The 21,004-nt window shown below is 42.3% G+C and overlaps 3 protein-coding genes across 9 annotated transcripts in view; 2 read left to right on the top strand and 1 right to left on the bottom strand.

Moving 5' to 3' along the window:
- Window positions 1–1,031: 1,031 nt before the first annotated feature.
- Window positions 1,032–9,262, bottom strand: TXNDC9 (thioredoxin domain containing 9). Of its 7 annotated transcripts, none has more exons than XM_039390553.1 (5): window positions 9,241–9,262; window positions 7,096–7,312; window positions 4,712–4,830; window positions 2,518–2,772; window positions 1,032–1,179 (listed from the first exon to the last, which is right to left on the bottom strand). In XM_039390553.1, the coding sequence occupies exons 2-5, from the start codon at window positions 7,282–7,284 to the stop codon at window positions 1,062–1,064; spliced, it is 681 nt and encodes a 226-aa protein (XP_039246487.1). In that variant the 5' UTR covers window positions 7,285–7,312; window positions 9,241–9,262; the 3' UTR covers window positions 1,032–1,061. The 7 variants fall into 7 exon arrangements, with proteins under 7 accessions (XP_039246487.1, XP_039246490.1, XP_039246489.1 ...); XM_039390556.1 differs by lacking the exon at window positions 9,241–9,262 and adding an exon at window positions 8,940–9,017; XM_039390555.1 differs by lacking the exon at window positions 9,241–9,262 and adding an exon at window positions 8,830–8,933.
- On the top strand, window positions 7,695–9,664 carry LOC120325125 (translation initiation factor IF-2-like). Its single transcript, XM_039390549.1, has 2 exons — window positions 7,695–7,724; window positions 8,465–9,664. Exons 1-2 carry the CDS (start codon window positions 7,695–7,697, stop codon window positions 9,662–9,664), a joined length of 1,230 nt encoding a protein of 409 aa, XP_039246483.1.
- A 1,326-nt stretch (window positions 9,665–10,990) lies between these two features.
- EIF5B (eukaryotic translation initiation factor 5B) overlaps window positions 10,991–21,004 on the top strand; it is a 36,064-nt gene continuing 26,050 nt past the window's right edge. The window contains exon 1 of the mRNA XM_027718120.2: window positions 10,991–11,094. Coding sequence (XP_027573921.1) covers window positions 11,060–11,094 — 35 coding nt within the window. The 5' untranslated portion in view covers window positions 10,991–11,059. The remainder of the gene's footprint in view (window positions 11,095–21,004) is intronic.

Below are 21,004 nucleotides of genomic sequence, written 5' to 3'. Positions count from 1 at the left end.
TTTCTCCCAAATACTTTTCTCTATTCTACTCTCTTATACAAAGCATCTCCTATAAAATCCAAACATTCACAACCACAGAATTATACAAACCCATCAACAAGGCAGTTTTCAATATGCTTGTCGCTATGTGCTATTACCTGCTGTATCAGCTCTGACATGCAGTGTCATGACATAGATGGTACAAAGGCATTTCTCTTGGCCACCTGTTTCAGAATTCACAGAAGTTATGACTGTTTTTACAATTTATAGCACAATGCAGTTAATTTATTTAATGTCATGATATGGCACCATAAGATAAGGAATCATTTGTTAAAATGCACAATTTCTTTACTAATCATTTTGTGGGGCTTTACTGATAATATAAGAATAAACTTAAAAAGACAACTGGAAGAGGAACTGATGGAGAAAAATAATTTTTTAAAGTGTCTGTTACCTCTTTTAATAAAGAAAAAACAGAAAAAAACTCCTGTAGCTGTCAGATTTAACAAAACCAACAGAATTCGTTCCTCACTCAACACGGTTAAACTGTGGCCTCCTTGCCACATGATGTGGATACTTGGATGAGGTTTTAAAGAGATTTTTCTTCCATTATTTTAACCAGCAAGTGCTCTCAGATACGGAGTTCCCCAAGCCACAGATTGCTTCACAGATTGTGGGGAAGCATTGCTATCTGCTCACCCTGTTTTCACTCTTCCTTGTGCATCTGCTTTTAGCCACTGAAACTGGATGCTGGGCCAGAGGGAACTTTGGTCTGACTTCATACAGCTGTTTCTAAGTTACTTCAAAACATTTCATAAGCTTACACTTACTAAAAACAAAATTCATCATTTGCCATGTCATTTAGTTAGAAGGACTAAGAGTTTTGAATTACAAATGACTTCCAAAAGAGGAAAAAAAAATATTTAAGCTTTTTTCCGCTATGACTCAGTTGTATAAAACTGTATAGAAAAATGAGAATTATGTGCAGATGTAATGAAAAGCAGTAAGCTTTATAAAAAACATTCTTAGAAATGTACCACGCATAAACAAAAGATGATTTACAAATATATTTAGTAGCTCTTCTAGTCATCATCAGAATCTGAATCATATATCTTTCCTCTGATGGTCTTCTTATCCAGCTTTGTAAAGCTTGTTCCATACTTCTTTTGACTTTGAAAAGGTGGGTCCATCAAGTTTCCACTAGGGGAAAAGTGTAAGACAAGTTGATTAAAGGCATATTCATATAGCATCTCTAATGACCTGTTTCTCCAGAAAAAAAATCGTAAGAGACCACAATGCCGATTCCCTAAAGCCACTTTAAGTACCACCGTGATGTTGCCAGCATAGAAATCTGACCTGAACAGTTTTTCCCCTAAATACAGTTTATCCTTTCACCATCTGCTATCCCACAGGTTGAAGGCAAATAACTATTTCTAGGCTCTGAAGAAGACTATGCCCTTTTCAGGGACTCCAGAGAGCAGGACGTTATTTTCAGAGCAGTGTGGAAACATGGCTCACTTAGCAAAACAGGGTCTGGCAAAACGAACAAAAAATGAAGCAACTCCCCCACAGCACAAGGAGTCAAAACCAAATATACAGTACTAGTAAGGTCAAGTAGGAAGCAAATTTATGCCATAAGACAATGTATGCATATTTACCAAATTCAATGCTGTTTGGTATAAATCCTGTGAAAGATTTTTCCCATAAAAGGCTGTTGCTGTCTAGAATATACATCCAAGCTGTCTTTGACTCCTCTGCAGATTTGCTTGTTAGTGAACTGGGAATTACCACTTGTTCTGAGTTACAAATTTTAATTTCAGTCACTTCACCTGAAGTTCAACAGCTATTAAGCCAAATAGAACAGCGCCAAAGACATTAAAAACAAAAGACCAAAATTAACCTAAAAAAATAAAGATGACATTTGAGCCACACTGGAAAGCAAAGCAAAAAGTCTTGGTAAATAATTCTCCTGTGAAGTTAGGCTATTGTGGTGACATATCTACTACTGCCTTCTGTCCTGTAGCCGTTAATGTAGTATCTATTATGATTATATTGTACTGGTACTCAAATAATTTATTTACACTTCTTCAATTTATTTTCCTTTTCTGTACTGTTCATTGGAAAACAAACATATCCATGTGTGTGATGTGGACTAAAGAGGACTTCCTGAGTTGTCTCTGAGGTAGATTGAAAATGCTCAGATTTTACTGCGTTGCAGCTGCGACAAGAAGCATCTAGAGCTGATTTAGACAGGATTATATGAGATGCACAACTTTGAGGCCATATCAAAGCAGCACAGCTACTCCAAACACCTCATTGGAAGAATTGGGTTTATTTTTATTATTATACAAAAAGGACAACATAACACTCATTACAAGGGCTCAATACTTTGCCAAAGAGATTCTCTTCCTTCCCTTGCCAGAGCATTCAGATTAAACTCTCATATCAAAGTTAAAAACTTTCACAGATTTTCCTGTCTGCAAGTATTTCTCCTTGCACTTTATCTGAAAATAAAACAACCACAAACCGATTAATTACCTGTAATTAATTATGTCTGCACAGCCTAATCTCCATTCTAAGGTTTCTGTAGTGAAGTCATCAGTGTTACCGAGATCAGTAAAGCCCACAACGTAGTCTTGCGTTTTTCCATCTTTTATTAGTGCTAGAGTGGGAATTACTTTGATGCGCAGTCTCTCGCACAGGAAAGGAGATTTTTCAGCATTTAATTTCAAGAATTTTGTCTCAATGTGCTTTTTTGCCAATGCAGTCAAATGCTTGTCCATTATTTGGCACCTGTAGAAAAAATTACCCAAAATATGTAAAGTGTTAGAATGAATACAGTGAATAACATGTATTTTAGAGAAAGTTTAAAAGGAGCAGTAAAGAGCTAGTTCTGTCATGTTACTACCTCAGACATGACTTTTCTAATTAAGAATTTAATTTCAACAGAAACTGTGTTTTAGACGTAGCTGGATTCAATGACTAATAGAGGAACAGCCTGGAGCACCTTTAGTGCACAATTACACCATTCACTTCTCTAATTTCTTCCTAATTACTTCCACACACACTTGCGAGCCTCTCTCTCGTTTCTTGAGTACCGCACTTATTGCTGAAATTTCTTTCTGATTTCTATTGTTCCTGCTCTAGCTTCACTCCCTGTCAGCTGGAAAAATTTCGCTATACAAGGTTTCTTCAGAGAAGTACTTTCAACATGTTACAGCATTTTGGATTTTTGCAGTCACTACCTTCACAGCTGAGATGCAGTAATTCACTGTAAGGGAAAAAAAAAAGTGATTTGCACAGACTGCTACAGCAGGGCTACAGGCAACAATATTTCACTTTTCTGTTGCCATGGAATAGGAGTAAGTATACAATTCTTTACTAATTGTTTCTCAGCTGAGGGACGGTGACATGAACTGCTCAAAATACTTGTCAGATGGCAGAGATTTGTGGACTCGTCACCTGCAACCTCAACTCTCTGGATCATCTTCTCTAAGCAATTTGGCTTAGCTGCAAAAACGCCAGTGTGACTGCCCTTCAACTCAAGAGGAGAGCTGAACAGAACAAAGAGCTGGAGGAAGCAAAGATGAAAGCAACTTGGTATGGTGGTTGGTTAACCAGAGACATGGGCTTCAAGCTGGTTGTCAGCACAACACATTTTACAAAGCACTTCCTCTAAAGTTCATTCTCCTGTCTGAGTCTACCAGACTTTGCTGGTTCAAGATGTAAGAACCAAACAACCCAAACCTGTTTCTAAGCTACCTTATTTGCAGTGACAGCTTTCAACTTCTTTGAGTAAAAGCTAGCCAAATAGAACCACTTTGTGTATTTCTGAAACTTAAACACTGAACTTAGAAAATGTGGGACAGAGATACCTCACTGCATAATCCAGCCTCGACCTCTTTCAGTTTCTCACATTGAGGCTGTTTCAGTTTATATTCTGTAAGCTAGAGAGAACATAACACCTTTGGGGGAAAAAAAACCCCAACAAACCAAAACCAGGACAACTGGCTCCTCCTTCAACAAACTACTCTACTTTCCAACTGCATTTTAACAGAATGCATTGAAAGAGACCCAGTGAGGAACAGCCTATAACCAAGAACTTCTGAAATTCTTCCAAGGAAGTGGGAGATCTCATTTTCAGTTCCTATTTTGAGTCAGGACATATTCTCAGATCTAGGTGTCTCATACCCTAAAGAAGTGACATAATCACAAAGGCACAGTCACAAAGGGAAAGCAGCTGCAATTTGTATCCAGAGATCCTTTCAAAGTAAAAGGTTAAATTCTCAAGATGTATAGACAAGATTTTGGTTATACTTTTATTTTTGTTTGCCAGACCTGCCAAGAATATTTCTATCTGGAATAACCAAAGCCATATTTCTGAAATGCTGCTCTGCTACAGTCACTACATTTACAGACTGGCTGCCTCAAACTAAATCAATAATGAAACACAGCAGTCTCTCAAATACTGTAAAAAAGGTTGTACATTTATGTTTTAATCAATAATATAACAGAGTATTAATCGTTGTCAAATCACTTCAGAATAACTGTAATGGAAAAAATACATTTTAAAAAAATCAAATGTCTTGAGAAGTGAGATTTGTAATGAAAGAATTTGAATACTTCTAAAAATGCCTGCTTACTTGTGGGATTTGAAAGAATAAAAGAATACATCTGTTTTTGTAGACACCTCTACACAAAAGGTTTCTTCAGCATGGCTTATTTACTATACCTGAATGTTGTATCTCTATAGAAATGGCAAACAACATTTTTACTTTCTTTGACTTCTTGGAAAAAGTCTCTCTCTCTGGGGATTTCTCTGTATTCTCCGTGTCCTTTTGAAAGCCATTCCTTTTGGAAAACATAAAAGGAAATAATTAGTATAGAGTTTGTTAGTCCTGCATCTGGTGTGCAAGCTCTACAGATTTCAGAAAAATTAAAGAGGGGGCCTGAAGTGAAAAACCATTTCATACAGTCACAGAGAAACAAATTATATCCTGTGCTTCAGTTACATTTTGAAAATATGTAAATACCACTAGGCCTAGGTTTGGGCTTGCCTCTTTTTCAACAGCAGATATGTGGTTAAGCAGTAAGGCCACCCTTGCTTATTTGAAAATACAAATCTTGTACAGAGCTGCATAAATTTCTGCAATGCAGCCTCTCAGTAAGCCAAGACTAGTTCAAAGAATACCGTAACAAAAATTCTCAGCATTTGAAAAGTGCCAGTTGACAGCTTGGGCTACTCTCTCTGAAATGTTTTTGTACATTTCAGAACTCTTCTCTAAAACTTAATCAAGCCACTACATGTATTAAACAGATTTCTTCTATGTTTTTCCTTTATGAAAAAAACCTACTAACTCATCTGCAATAGATGATGTTTATCTATCAAATATACACTGAAGGGATGTTAACATGAACCAGGTTTACAGAAAACCATTCAGAAAACACATATGCACCATTAATCATAAAATATACGGAGAAACAGAATCTCACGAGCTAAAATTTATATGTAACTTCAAAACCTGCCTGATTAAGTGTGTAAATACAGTTTACAAAAAGCTAATCTTCCAGATTTTCAACAGACACACTTAAGGAAAAATCCAGCTTCTACATTACTAGAAGTTAATTGCAGTGTATTAAAACAAGTACAAACTAAGCTAAATGATTAGAAGTAGCACAGTATGACAAAATTTGACAAAACACTTCAGTTTCCAATGAGGGAAAAAATTTTTGATAAATCACTGTTCTTGATCTTCCGGTTTTGTCTTAGCAGAGTTAAGATTAAAAAAAAAAAGGCTTCTGAGCAAACCGAAGATATCCTGTAAGATAAATTAGGATAGAACAAAGAATTTCCTGAATATTGTATACATTAAAAATTCATAGAAGTACGAGCATATGAAAAAGTCACCACGATGCAAATGACAATGAGTATGCGAGTATGCATTAATTCCCCTCTGCACAATTTTATTCTGGAATAGTGTGGCAGCACACTCCTATTACTGAGCAGTATCCTACTTCACATTTGCATTTGAAAATGTATCAGAACAGTGACTTAAGACCAAACAACATGAAAATGTTTTTGCATGAGATCTACCACATGTTCACATCCAAGTGTTATGACTTCTGAAAAAGGAAAACACTAGAATCAAACATAAACTGAACTTCTGAAAACAAGCAAACAGTGTGCCACTTTCTCTACTTCTGCATTTAGAGAATCCAAGCTGCTAATGCTGCCTGTCCTCCAGCATCCCAACCATGCCATGCCATTTTACTGCATTCCCGTTTCAAAGCCTGGCATTAGCTTTTAAGGATTCCATCAGAGGCAGAGCATCTCCTCTCAACCCAATCACCTTTCCCCCATCCAAATCTATTTCTTTAGTTGGCTTTGCTTAGGTGGAGTAAGCTAAGAAACCTATGGCTTCCCTGTTTACAATTCAGGTCTCACACCATATGTTACCAAAATTTTGGTGAGAACTATTGTTCAAAGAGACTTTTGAGGGAGCATAAAGACCACAATATGACATGAGGTATCAGGGACCAAGGGAGAATTTCTTTCCTGTAAGAAGACATGAATGGTCATACAAAGACAACATTCCACTGGGTTAGAAGGAGTGCGACAAACGATTCCACCCTCGGAACAAGGAAAAACCCGGTATCATCCTTCTACAAAATACCTTAAGAGAACAGCATGCATCACCTACATGCCACAAGTAACAATCCAGAAGCTTCAGAAGGAAGCTTCTGAAGAAAGAAATGAAGGAGCCTAAAGGATTATGAATAGGTTGCCTACAAGGCTTATGCTTCCACATAGTAAAGTTCAGTGAAAATGGACACACTCAAATCTCTGTAGGAGAGTCTTTATCCTATCCGTATTGTAAACAATCACAGAGGTGCTTCTCTCCTCCTGTTAAAAAACACAAAGCATGCACACATGGACAGACACTTGCTTTCCTAGATAATTTAAAATTAATAAGTATGAAAAGGTGATGAAGAATAAAAAAACCCCCAAACCAGCAAAACAACCCCAAAGCACTTAATTCACATACACAATTTCCCTAGGATTTCCCAAAAGTCTGTTACATGTAACACATCAAGAGCGTGTACTACAGGAATTACTTGTTTCTGCTGCTGAGTCTTTTTTAGTGCCTCAAGCCTCCTCTGTTTAAGGCGTTCCAGTTCATCTTCATCCATTTGGTCCAGCTTCTGTATTTCAGCATCCAGATGTTCTTCCACAACCTTGGTAGACTGAAGTATTTCATTCTCCAGAACTTTTTGAAGTATGTCAACAGGGGTATCGGCAGCCATCTTTAGCTGGGAAGTGATCTCTTCAGAGCTGTGGAAATAGTGACACAAGGAATTAACATTTATGCAAACAATTAAAAGCCTGATCTCTCTTGCAGTTCACACCCTAGAGAAACAAAATACTGTGCTATTTGAAGACAGGAGTAGATAGTTCTTTTCTATACTGCAACCCCCTTTGGAGAATACTTTCACAAGGAACACAAATGGCAACAAAGATACAAGTCAAGTCCTGTTCTCTCAGCCCCAAAGCCACATATTTAAAGTGCAGAGGAAAATGAAACCACTTGTTAATATAAAGAAGAAAAAATCACCAGTTCCAAAGCAGTGAGCCAGATGCACCTACCTTTAATAAATATTCTGAAACAAGAAGATGCAGTTGGAAAGCTCCAAGCTGCTGTTATAGGAGGTACAAGATGTCTCAGAACAAATCTAAGCAATGCTCAGTATACAAGTTTCTGGCAGTAGTTTAAAGCAATTACTTTAAGCATCTCAGGCATGTTAACATATCTGCATTAACACTCCTCATCTAGAAGATGAGGTGCTTAACAGCAAATGCCTTAGGCCAATACACTGCTTTAATTAGTACCAGAAAACTGCTACGGCAACCACCACCCTATGGTAGCCAGCAATAGGATTTAAAAGCCACTACCCATTGCTGTGTGAAGAAACACAGCCAAAATTATTTTCTCCCCGCTCAAACACATCAAAAGGCACAAAATACTAACGGGAGTGCATGATGAGCTGTGACAACACAATCGATTGTTCTCACCAATAAACTGACACTGCAGAAAACTGCCAGTGTAGTGACTGACAGTCTGAAAAGGGGACAGCACACCGTCACCCTACTCAGGTTCTTAACCCGCAGGCCATGGTTCTGATGTGCCGAGTTTGGGTTCCAGGGTACTCCTGGATGTATTTCAAAGCAGCTGAGCTGCCAGTGCCACTGGCTGTGCAAGCACGTTGCACACAGAGGCAAGAAAAGCACTTTAAGTAGCGACAGGCAAAGTACCAACACGAGGGCAGCACTCCAAGTGTACTGCAGCAGCAGCGCCCAGCCTGCCGCCACATCCACTCGTGTCACTGCCACGCTCCCCGACTCGCAGCACCTCGCCTTCCCCCCCTCTTCCCAAAGCTGCTAACCACAAATCTCTCTGTTCCCTAACCCCTTCTCTTGTACTTCCAGAGGGAACAGGAACCTTGCCAGCGCAGATCAGAGGCCAGCAGGTCTCCAGGAGAGGGAGGGACCCCTGCTCAGCTGGGGCAGAGACTCGTCCTCCCAACAAACAGGAAGAAAAAGGAAGACCAATCCCAGCCAGGATCTACCACAGCCCGAGGGCTCCCGGCGCCCCAGGGGAATGCCGGGTGCCAACAGGATTCTCCTACGCAGCTTGAGGGTTCGGCACCACTGCCGGGGCCGCGGTTCTGCAGCCGGGCCGGGAAGGGGCGCAGGGGGCCCGGCCGAGGGGGCGGCACACGGCGGGGGCACCGCGCAGGCGCCAACCGCCCCCCTCCGCAGGGCCGCTACAGACAACGCTACAGACAACGCACCCACCCAGCTCCGGACGAGCTCTCCCGGGACACTGCACCGCTCGCCCCGCCGGGCCCGGCACTGCCGCCCGTGGCCACGGCCCCCACACGGCCCCGGCACCGCCGCTCACCCTCCACCGGCCGCGCCCCGACCGCGGTATCGCGAGAGACAGCGCGGGGCGGGGCGCGTGCGGAGCTGACTCCCCGGCGCGCCGATTGGCCGGGCCGGCGGCCGCGCGTCCCTACGGGCGGCCGCGCCCGCGGAACTCCTCCCGACGCGCTGATTGGCCGCGGACGCCTGACGTGCGCATGCGCCCCGCGCGCGTGCCGGGTGCACGTGTGCGCCGCACCTGCGCCCCGGGCGGCCCCCCCTCCTCCCACGCCGCCGCAGCCCCGCCCCGAGGAGGCCCCGCCCTCCGCCCTCCCCCTCACCGGCGGGGCTGGGCCGGCCCGGGCGCTGCGCGTTCCCACGGCCCTCGCTGCGCTGCCACGGGCGGGGCTCGGCCGCGGGCGGCGGGGGCGTCGCAGCGCCCTTCCAAGCCCCGCTCTTCCTGTTCCAGGCGCTCCAGAGGCTTTGGCGGCTGTAGCGGGAAGTGGGAGCTGGGATCGTGCGCCGCCGCTGCCGCCGGTATTTTGGGGATTCCTCCTCGGGGTTGTGCGTGTGTTGCCGGGGCCGCAGCCCCGCGGGGGTGTGTCGGCCGGGAGCCCCGGGGCCGGGCCCCCGGAGCGAGGGCGGGAGGTGAGTCACGCTGCAGGAGCGGGGCCGCCCCGGCGAGAAGGTGGGATGTGCTGCAGCAGCAGGGGCTCGTCGTCTCTGCTTCCTCTTGTAAGTGCGCTGGAAGATCCTCTGATTTAAATAATGGGATATTAAAGCGTATCTTCAAAAAAAACCAACTCAAGTGTTCTACTGTCGTCTTTCTTTGAAATCTGACTCCCCAGTACCGAAGTGGGCTGACAGGCAAGGTGCGGCGGGAAGATAAACTCAGCCTTATCTGAAGTCTGCTGGGAGCCTGGGTGGGAGAGATTGATAGGGAGCTACAGCTGTTCAAAGGCAGAGAGAAATAAGAAAGTCAGGGTTTTAGGGAGTGAAGCAATCCTCGGGTTGCAAGGTGAAGAGGTCTGCTCTGTCCGTCAGAGGAATTACTGTGATGGGGTGATGACGACAGAACACGTGCAGCTCTCAAAGCCTATTAAATACATAGAGTGATGGCTGTGCTCCCTGTGAGTGTTGTTATTCCTGCTCCACCTTGCTTTGCTCTTGTCAGGAGGAGGTGGGGTTGCAGCAGAGAGCCCCTCTGCCTCAATACACTGTTTGCTGCCTTGCTTCCATGCTGTGTGTCTGTGGATGTCAGCTGCCTCCTGCCCCACAGCAGCAGGACCTGGGCTCTCCTGTGAGACAGCCCAGCACCGTGTCTGCTCCCAAGGCTCCTTGGAGGGAAGTGGGAGGGAAAGTTTTGTACACTAAGAAAGTTTGGCAAAGGGGGGAATGAATTACCATCCTTTTAGTGCTGCCCGGCAGCCAATTTCCCTGCCATGGAACATCTTCCATCCCTGGAGCTGAGTTTGGTCACTGCCACAAACCCAGTGCTGCCTCCTTGGCCCCCCCTGTAAGGGCCAGTCACCTCAGGGTCAGATGGGGGAGTTTTGGTTACACTTCACCTCCAACGTGGGGGAGTGCTGGGAATGATGGACCAGCAGAGCCCACGAAGGGCTGGGGGAAAACTACTTGTGTGCCCAGAGGAGCAGTGAGGTGTCCTGGGCATGTCCCACACCTGAGCTACTGCCTGGTCACTGTCCTGCTGCTTTGTTCCCTAAAAACTTCCCCCTTAGCCTTTCCGTTCCCACACTTAGACCTAGCCGTTCTATTTGCCTACCGGTAAAACCTTTCCAAACATGTTAAATTTGACTGTTCAGTCAGGTTTCGGGGCTAAATGGGCCACAATCCTGCCAGCAAGGCTTAGGCCCACTGGGGAGGCAGGAGGGAAACTACAAATTCGGGGCGTCACTTAGACGTTCTCCCGGGGGCTGCCCGAGGGCCAGATCGACGGGATCGGGGCCGGTTCCAGGAGCCTCTCGGTCGCCGCCCGTTCCCCCTCCGGCCGCCGGGAGGCGCCAGCGCCCGGAGGCCTCACGGCGGGGCGGGGCGGGGCGGGGGCGGGGCGGGGCGAGCGCGTGCGCGGCGCGCGGCGGTGCCATATGCGCGGGGCGGTGCGCGGGCTGCGCTGAGGGGTCGCGCGCCGGTGTCGCCGCCATGGGCAAGAAGCAGAAGAACCGGAGCGAGGAGAGGTGAGGGGTACGGGGATTCCCCCCCGCTCGTCCCGCCCCCGGGACCCCTGCCCCGGGCCGCCCGCGGCGGCGTGACACGGCCCACACGGCGCTGAGTCAGGCGTCGGGCCCGGCCGGGGCTCGCGGCCTCGTCGCAGGCGGGGCGCGTCAGGCCTGGCTCGGCCCGGCCGTGCGTGTGTTTGTCCGTGAGGGGCAGGCGGCTCGATTGCCAGCCGAAAAATAGCCGCTTAGTGCAATTGCAGTGCCTCAGGTGTGGGTTTATTAATTATTTTTTCTCTCTTATCGGGCGTTAGTGCAATAGATCGTGCTGAGACAGTGATATCTACGTGCTTCATGCTGTAACAGAGATATCTGCATGTTTAATAAATGCAGATGTTGGATATTCTAGTGGTTGGATAGTAGGAGGATCGCCTCTGTGGTTATGTCCATATCGTCGTGGACACTGCCGCATCTGTGAACTTTTTTTGTGTGTGAGAGTTTCCTATAGAGGCAGCTGTATTAACCATATGGAATGCTGACCGAGTGGCGTTGTGTGTATATACACAAGCAGGAGAGAACGTGTTTTTACTTGTCACTGTAAAGTAACTAATACAAAGATACAGTAAGTTTGAAGAGTGTTTTTAACTTTTAATACTGACAAGTAGTTAAATAAAAACTGATGTCTTAAAATGTGTATAGGCTATAAACTACAACTTTTTTTCCTTAACTTTTTGAGCCATTAGGTGTTCTTAATTCGGATCTAAATGTTACAAAAAAGAAAGAGCAATAATGTAGTTGCAGTTACCCTCACTGTTGCTGAGTCCTAAGGTCGGTGGTTTCATTCTGGTGGTGGAGAGGAGCTGTTATGGGGAGCTATCACATCAGGTGTCCTTCACAAGGAGCATATGGTGGCTCGTGTTGGCTGTTTCATCTTGCTCGCTCAAGGATCCACTTGACATCATTTTTATATGCTTGCTAATGTGACTTTGCTCTTCACTGGTTACTCCATGAAGCTCCATGGTGAGCTAACTCCATTGGTTAGCTCCACATTAAATCCAAATGTATGAGAGGCATTGAGTGTTAAATGCTGTTCCTTTCCTGTTTGTTACCCTTAAAACCAGTTTTGTCCAGCTCTGCATTTTCTTTAGCCAGCCTCTGTCAAGTTGTGGGGTGTCCTATGCCGAGTCTATAGAAGACATCTCTGTTAATCCATGCCTGCGCTCCACTGCGTCCTATCTCTTCGCTTTTCAAGGCCACTGCTCCCATACCAGGCCTGTATTTCTCTACACTACATCATTGTTGTAGAGTTGTGAATATCTCATTCTGTGCAGTGCCTGCTCGTCAGTGGTGTCTGTATGAAACTATGGTTGCAGCATGCTTGGGTAAACAGAAGTGGAACAAATTAGACACAGGCACCTGGTCAAGTAGAGAAATTGCTGTCACAGCTAAATCAAGGAACACTTGCAGACAGGTCAAGAGACGTTCAGCCAAAGTAAGCCTTGGAAGTCCAGTGATGTTTTGGAATAGGTGTTACCTGCAGAGGTAACTTCTGTTGTCTGGTGGTGTTGGTTCTGGCTGACATCCCTGTGAATGTCAAGTTCCCTGAGGGAGAGACTGCATCACGTATTTGCATCTGTAGCTTCAGTTTGGATTTCCAGCATTCCTGATCGGTCTCCCTTCTGTTTCCAGTAGAGTGAGCGAGGAACAGCTTTGCATAATCAAAGGCTCCCAGATGGATTTGCTTGCCACATCTTCAGTTTTGTGCTATGCAGTGTTATTTATTTCCTTCTCCTTTTCCTCTCTCCTTCCCCAACAATTACGTTACAGGTACAATCCCTTACATCCCTTTTGATTGTAGCTCCCAAAGCATGTGGCAACTCACAGGCACAACTCGCAATGCAGAGGAAGCAGGAGGGAAGATGCAGGTGGTATGTTTGTGTTTTGTGAATATTGATTTGAGAATTGACGTGGTGACAGGAAGGAGATTTTCTGCTCATCTTCTGACACAGTGAGACAAGTTACGAAAGGTACAAGTCATGTTTACTTTGCTTTTCTCCCGTCACTCCCATAGCTTTGACTTCTGTAGTGGAGTTTCCTCCTCACTTGTTTCTGCTGAGTACAGTGGAGGTCATACCAATGAGTATTGTTATATGTCTGGGAAGTGTGCTGGGAAATGAGGGTGCAGATGAATTTTGTCCCTGTGTACTTATACCCTGTTCCTGCGACAAGACCCTGAGTGAGATGGTAGCTGTGGTGAGCAGGAACAGAATAGGAATGCAGGACTTGCCTGTTATGAATACAGATTGCTGCCCGAACACTACAGATTGGTTCCTACTGTATGAGCACCTCTGTTATGCTCTGCTGGAACTCTTTTATTGACTGCTTGATTGCTGTGCATCTGCCAATAAAGAACATGTTTATCTAGAAGGGTCAGATACATGGTCACGGTGTGGTGTGTAAAGTGCTTCGTAAAGGTGGAGGGTGTCGGGTCATAAATAGCTTGTAAGACATTGGGAAGTTGCTTTGATTGTATCCTCTTTGGCATTTTTGTGTTGATCACTCATTTTCAAATGAAACTTCTTAGCAAATATTTCAACGAAAACATGAGGCATCTGAGTTTTCAGGCTTTCCTAATTGAAGAGCAGGTGTTCTGATGTGTAGTCTAGCTCGTTCTGGAAGTGGTGTTGTGCTTTGGCTCTTTGATAGAGTTGTAGTGGCAGAAGGTATGTCAAGGTTCTATTCTGCTGGCTTTGGAATTTAGTTAGGATTTTTTTTTTAAATGTGTGGGAAGAAAGGCTGTTGTAAACTACAGAACTGTGCTTTGAATCCAAGCCTCAAACTGCTGTTGTAGATTTCCTAGTAAGTGTGCTATGTGCTCTATGTTACAGATTATTGCCAGCCTAGAATATGGATCTTTCCCCTTGATGGTGTTAGATTTTGATGTGTTTTTCCTCTTCTCCCAGCTTTAAGTCATATTCCTCTTCTCTTAGTGGTTTTCCTTAGGTTCCAGTAGGTAGTGTTTAGGTGTGTTTATTCTTCTGTGCTTTAATAAAGTGACCTGTTGCCTTGGCATACCAGTCTGATCATTTATGCTTATTGCTTTAGAAGTTCCAGGTGCCAGCTGTGATTCTGCAGCCAAGAGTGAACACTGCTGCTAAAATAAGACTTACAGTGCTCTTGCTGATGTATTGCTTTCTGTTCTACAAATTAAATTGCTGGTATTGTCTACTAGTCGTTCTCTTTGGCTCCTTTTTTTATTAGTGTGTTAAGTAAAATCTTCTTAATGTCCTGTAGGAAAGCTCTCTGAAGGCTTGAAAGTGTACAAACACCTGTAGTTTGGAAACATTCTGTACACCAGAAAATTTACAATAAGTGTCTCTATCTGCTTCTCAAAAGTATTTCCTCATGCAAAGCTTTCTGTAGCTCTGGCAAGAACAGCTGATAAAGCCTTGAGATTCCTGTTTTGCCAATCTCATCTGGAAGATGTAGTAAAATAATGCAAAATAAATCCTCCATGGCAGAAATTTATTGGCCTGTTCTATGCAAATGTATATTTATTCCTCCCAAATTTAGTTTTTAACACTGGAATTTCATATATATATATATATATATATAAAAGAAAACTATCTTTATATCAATTGGATTTTTTTTAAAGCAAAGCATCATTGTAAAAAGACTATAAGGATCTTTAAATATTTGTGATAAAGGCAAGATAAACCAAAAAGCACTACACTAAGGAGATTGTAAGAAGCAGCTTTTCTTGTCAAAATATTGATGCTCTTTATCTATTACCTTCATGAAGGCATCTAAATCTTATGTATAACTATGTTTCTGAAAAGTGTGAAAATAGTACATCACAAGCCAGCAGGAATTGCAGAATCTGTTCTTTCATTTCTCTGAAGACCTCTGGAAAGCCTTGCTTATAATAGAGGTTTATGGTAAGTTAAGCTTTTGCTGTTCTTGTTGGCACTCATAACATCAAGCCAGACAAGCTCTACATACCTTTCCTGGTTTTAACTGGATTAGTGCTGCCATATTTTCCTGACTATGGGCTCATGTGCATTGCTCTACATTTGTTTTGTGCTGTTCATCCCTTAGAAGCTGCATAGGAGTGAAGGTTACAGTTCTGGACAAAGTCTCCAATTTAGTAACTTGTAGTGCTTGCATAATACTCGCTTTCCTCCTCCTTCTGACTCGTCCGCAAAAATAGTCTCTTAAGACTGGTAGAGGAGATAATTTTTCTGCACACAAATTATGTATGCACATAATTCAGTCATTAAGCTTGGCAGAAAAAGTGCAGCACAAACTGGTGGATGTTCTGGCCTGAAAGCAGTTAGTACCTTACAGAAGTGTTTTGATGATCCTGGTGTTTGCAGCATGGATGACTTATTCTTTCTGTATGTCAGTTTGGTGGTTTTTTGTTTGTTGTTTTTTTTTTTTTTACAACAGTTTGAAATTTTAAGTCTTAAGACTGAAATATGTTTCTTTAAATACACACTGCAAGATGAAGTGTTGGTTTTAATTATAGTTAATGTAGATGGGCATCCTTTGCTCTTCAGAATTATAGACAATCTAAAGTGTATTTTGTGAAGTTGTTTTAAATGGTATTTTTGTGATGTATTTTGATTTTTATACAATGACATGTGTAGGATATGGAAGCTATGAAACTCTGAACTTGGAGGTAGTTTCTGTCATCTCTGCACTTTTCCTAAACAGACAAAACCCAAAAGAACTAGGTCAAGGAAGACCCAATGCTAGTTTTTTACTTAGTGTTTCATATTCCATGCTTTTAGGCATCTTATTCTCTTGAGATGTAAACACATAAACTGAACCTTGAAGAGCCGCTTTCTTCCAGAGATCCGTGTTGCCAGCTACTAGCCACAACAAAAGCTTTTTATCTTGAAGTTTTGTTATATCTTTGTTTAAATGGGAATTTTAGGCTGTGGTGTGTTGTTTTTGTTTTTTTGTTTTTTTTTTTTTTTTAATCTGAGTTGAATAAAGGAAACGTTCTGTTTTTCTAGAACCTGTTTGGGTTGAAGGTTAGGTTTTCTGTCTTTTTTCAGAAGGTTTTGATTAGCTGATAGTTATGCCACTCTTTTTCCCCAGCCAAACTTGAAAGAGAAGGCATGGCTCTTTAATATTAAAAATTGAATCATTGCCTTGGGAGCCTGAATGAAAAGCAATTACCCTTTTAGTCAGATTTTACTTATTTGCTGTCTCATGTAATTAGGTAGCTTCACCAGCTTCCTTCATCTTTGAAAAATCAAAGGTGTAGTTTTCATGTAAAACTCAATTGAGTTGAGCTGTCAGACCTTTCAAGCCTTTTGGTGCTACTCTCACTGTCCCCACCTACCAGCTGTAACTGCTTCCAGTGCAGTGGATTCAGGGCTTATGTGCCCACAGTACAACTCAGGTGTGTGATTTGATCTGCCACCAAAAAAGTGTTTTCTGCAAGGATTTGTGGCCACAGGATTGCCCGCCTGAGCTGATGAGAGGGACAAGTGTGGCTGGGAATGGGGAATGAAGTCACTTCTCCCCTTCCCTGCCTCACAGCTCAAGAAAAATGCAAGAGGAGGGTGCCCTATTTGTGGGGCTGTGATTTTTATTTTTATTCTTTAGGCACTGACAACAGCAGTGGTGGGTTGTATAGCTAATGCTCACATGGACATTGCTTCACTTTTTGGGCTGATGAAGGAGTGCAGCTCATTCTTTCCTGAATTTCAGACTGTCTCAGCATATGTAATTTAAATGTTTTCAGTGGGGGAGAAAAACCATGTGGCTGCTTCTACTCTAAAAGGAGAAGTTTGTGGTGTTCATGTACTTTGATAGGTCAAACTCTTAGAAGGCGGACAGGGCTTTGTTTTCATGTTTTGAATAGCCCTGCTGAGCCAGCAGATGCTTGCATTTTTAATGTCATAACCCACTTAAAGGTTGTGTGGGGTTTTGAACAATTAAATGATAACTTCCAAAGTGGAACCAGCTTCTCTAGAGAAACTTATATTGGCATTCTGTCTTTCAGACAGTCTTAATGCCTACAGGTTAAAACACCTACAAATAAACCATTCAGCATTGGTAACTTTCTGGTTTTGGATAACCTTGTATTTAGAAATGAATCCTTGTTACTTGGCTTATTACCCACATATATGGAGGATGGGCAAGGTGCTCTAGGGAAGTAATGGTAAAGATCTCTCTAAAAATATTAGTTTTAATTGGTCTAAAACTACTACAAAACTAAACACATGGAAACAGATGATTCAGCTTCTTTTCAGTCTTTTTAAAGGTCAAGGGCTTTTTTTTTTTTTTTTTTTTTAAGCAAAAGAAAATGACCTAATGACAGTGGTGTTCCTTAGAAGGTGGTTAGAAGAGCTGGTGTCATGTAAATGATGAAATATCTCCAAAGTTGCCTCAGCAAAAATGAGTCTTCTGATTATGCAGGAATGTGGGCAGGGAGCTCACAGCAGTGATGCAACTTTCTCGCTGTATTGACTTGCTGACTCTTCTGCCCCATGGTCATTAATGTTTGAGTGGGGTTTTTTAGGTCAATTTTTTATCATATGGTGCTTTCTTACCTTTCAACTTCACCTTTACAGAGACAGCCTAAAACAGATCTTATGTAAAAGACTTTTAGCATAATTTGTCTTAGCATGTTAGCTTTAAGATGAAGGCAAGCGTTAGTAATCATGTTTGTCTTGGTCAGTGCAATGGGTCAAAAAGTGCTTGTAATCTTTGAGTCCGTGAGTACTCTTTAATTTTAGTTTCAGCAGGAGAGTGTTATCCTGTTGACTTTCTTTTTAAAGCTGGAAGTTGGATTTCCAGTAAAGGGTTTGTCTCGTTTTAAGCTGAATTCTTCCACTTAATTTCTGCAGTTTCATTTACCTAATTTCAGTAGAGTCAAATTGCTATGAATGAGGGCAACTCAGCTCCTTTGTATAATCCTGTTGTTCCACTCTTTCAGCTCATGAATGGATTAGTAGTTTCCTTTGCTCTTTATCTCACTGCTGCCTAGTCAGGATGCCATCTCTGTCATGTGTAGCTGTTTATAATGAAGTTTTTCCCTGTAATTTTGGGATATATAATGTAGGTACGGTCATAAGTGTACTGAAAGTCCTAATTGTGTGTGTTCTTAGGAAGGCACTTGAGGAATGCATGCACATTTGCTGGTGGTCTTGCTAATGTAATGAGCTTGTCTGGTTATTAAAGAATATCTGTGAAATGCTGTTGGTGTCAGTTGGCTTTCCTTCACTAGAACTGGCATGGAAAGCTGGAGGAGCTTATTTGTTCAGGAAGAGCAGTAACACATTTTAGCTGCAGAAGTTCACTCAGCAAAGAAAAATTATAAAAACCTATTAGCTCTTATTTCAATAGCTGTAGTCCTGTCTTCCTGCATTTGGCTTTGTTTGCCTTGGCAATGCCCAGGAAGTCTTTCAGATTTCCATGCCTAGATTTTTCTGTTACAGAGACTATATTGCATGCAGTATCTGTCCTTTGTATGGAAGCTTCACACTGTGGAAATCCCTTAATAATGAGTATATAAACTATGCCAGTACTTGGAGTAATTTATTTAACCTTCCATGAAAAAGTGAAGTGATAGTTATAGTTTACTTGTAACTGTTCTGACATACTTTGTTAGGAAGTGTTGATAGTTTTTATCTTATTTCGGAATTGTAAGTTTAAGTCTTGACTTGAAGCATGATAACTTCTGCTCTGGTGAGCAGTGCACTGATGAGCACCTGTAATATTGTAGACTGGGAAAGAAAAGGTGAAACTTCAGACTTTAAAAATACATCTTGCTAATTGTGAATAAGTGTTAGAAACTGAACTTCACTAAGTGAGTTTGTTTTTAAACAAAATGGTAAAGTATGCCTGTAAAAGACTAAAGCAAACCCTAGAATATGGAAATTAGGATTAATGTAAGTTTGAGCATCTGTAAATTAAAGCTTGTGTTAGGGTCAACTCTGGCCTCCAGATGGCTTCCACAGGGATTTTCTAGGTTCTGGCTGTTGCAGGCCATTGCATCAGAAAAATAAACTTGGTCCAAAACTGTGCTTGTTTCTCATGTTTTAAAAACATGATTTAGTAGCTGAGGGGTTTGTTTGTTGTTTTGTTATTGTTTCTAGTCTTAAATGTTGTTTCCTTGGTGTACTAGCAAGAGAAACACAGCAGCATTGGTTTTTTTCCTACAGAATGTGCATCTATCAGTCACGAGATTTTTTTCCACTTTTCTGAGTCAATAGCTTGCAGCTGTGTGGGATCTTGTAAGTAGGAGAGCTACTGGCTGTCTTTGTACATCTGACTGAGCAGCGGTAGGTGATAGCTCTGTTTTTCCTGTTTTCATCTTCCCACTGAAAAAAAAAATCATACTTTGTCTTATAGGCAGGATTTGGGATTGTAGCTTTATTTGTTGCTCATTTTGTTTAACATGTAATGTGAGCAGCTTAGATTGTGTTTTGGGTATCACTTTGTTACTGGCCTGATTTGATGGTTTGTTTGCATGAGAGATGTTACTGAATTTCCTCTGTTGGTCATACCTGTCTTAAAAATCTCCAAAACTTATCTGGGATGGTCTGGATGATCCTGGTTAGGTACAGAATGGTGTGTTAGCACAGCATTTAATTAGTAACCGAGTTAATATTCAGGATTCTGTCCTTTCCTCAGGTAATGAGGTTTTCCTCATGTAATATCAGTTTCCATTAGTTTATGCAGACAACTTATACTGGAACCCTTTTGGGCAACAGTTGATTTCTTAATGTCATTTCTAGGGCATTAAGGTAAGTATTTTTTCAGTATAAAGTATGTAAATGTGCTGTTTTAAAAATGCTTTGGAATACTGTTAAGTCCTATATTGCTGTAATCCTGCTTAAATGGCAAAAGGCAGTGAAATTGTGTAGGGGAAATGTAAAGCACTTTTTCTTTTTGATTAGTAATGTAATTCCAAAGAAAAATGGTTTTGTTTGGTATCTGAAATGTAGTGATCTCTGTGTACTTGTTATTGATTACTGCCCTCTCCTTTAATTAATCTGACTGCTGTGTCTTTTTCCACTGCAGAGTTTTGCCTTATATTAGGCACAAACCTCCATGGAGTAATGTCTGCAGCCATTTGTTTTGAAAATTGCTTGTTTTGGATTGAGTGAAGTACACACACCTTACTCCTAGTGTAATTTAATACATTGAAGTGCTGTATTAGCAGTATCAGAGCTCTTTTTATATCTGGCAGCAAAAACAGAGGCTGGAGTCAAAAGATATGAATAAGAGAGGTAGCTTAGGCTTCACTTGTGAAACAAAGACAAAGGAAAATCAGGGAAGTAAGCCCTTCTCAGCAGTGAAGTAGCACTGTTTTCATTTTTTCACTTTCTAGACCCCCTTGAGCCTCTTATGTCGGGGAAACATGGGGTTATTTTTTTGGTGTAAAGCATTATGAGCTTGATGGTCTAAGGTAGTGAGGCTGTGAAATCTGTTTACAAAGTCTTCATGCAAAAGCATTTTGAGGTCAAAATTGAAAACCATTTGAGCATATTCTGGTCCTTTCAGGTTCCTGTATCAGGCCCTCTTAGGGTTGAACCCTTGTAAAGGCTGAGTGGAGGCCTTTTGGAGATCTCAAGGATGAGGTTCTTGCAAGAGCGTTTGAGTTTTTGAAACATGTTTGGGGACTACTTAAAAAAGTTTACTGGTAGAAGTTCCTAGGTGTATCTAACAATGCCAATAGGAAAGAAGCTTTCCTGGTGTGGATCTAAGTGTAGTGGTTTCCTTATACGAATCTCCCAGGATGAGGGAGAGCACCTTCTCAATCTTCTATTCGACTTTCTTTTATTATGAAATCCTAGTGGACTATTATTAGAGTTTTAAAAGGTAAGGAAATTCAAGGTCAGTATGGGAATAAACTTGTGGTAATGGAAGCCAGTGTTTGAATTCCTTTAGCTTTCCAGTGATATTC

Source organism: Pipra filicauda, unplaced genomic scaffold (genome assembly GCF_003945595.2).
Source record: "Pipra filicauda isolate LSUMZ 115617 unplaced genomic scaffold, ASM394559v2 scaffold83_size3615187_pilon, whole genome shotgun sequence".
Classification (NCBI taxonomy): Eukaryota; Metazoa; Chordata; class Aves; order Passeriformes; family Pipridae; genus Pipra; species Pipra filicauda.
Note: the sequence above shows the minus strand (reverse complement) of the source record. Positions and strands in the feature narration are given on the sequence as shown.

Bases quoted from the DNA above. Each gene is read 5' to 3' on its own strand.
- TXNDC9 (XM_039390553.1), bottom strand. From the start codon at position 7,284: ATGGCTGCCGATACCCCTGTTGACATACTTCAAAAAGTTCTGGAGAAT. The intron at 2,773-4,711 runs GTATAGTAAATA...TTTTTTCTACAG, and splicing joins TATAGAGATACAACATTCAG to GTGCCAAATAATGGACAAGC. The intron at 1,180-2,517 runs GTAATTAATCGG...CTTTTCCCCTAG, and splicing joins GCAGACATAATTAATTACAG to TGGAAACTTGATGGACCCAC.
- LOC120325125 (XM_039390549.1), top strand. From the start codon at position 7,695: ATGTCTCAGAACAAATCTAAGCAATGCTCA. The intron at 7,725-8,464 runs GTATACAAGTTT...TTGTACTTCCAG, and splicing joins ACAAATCTAAGCAATGCTCA to AGGGAACAGGAACCTTGCCA.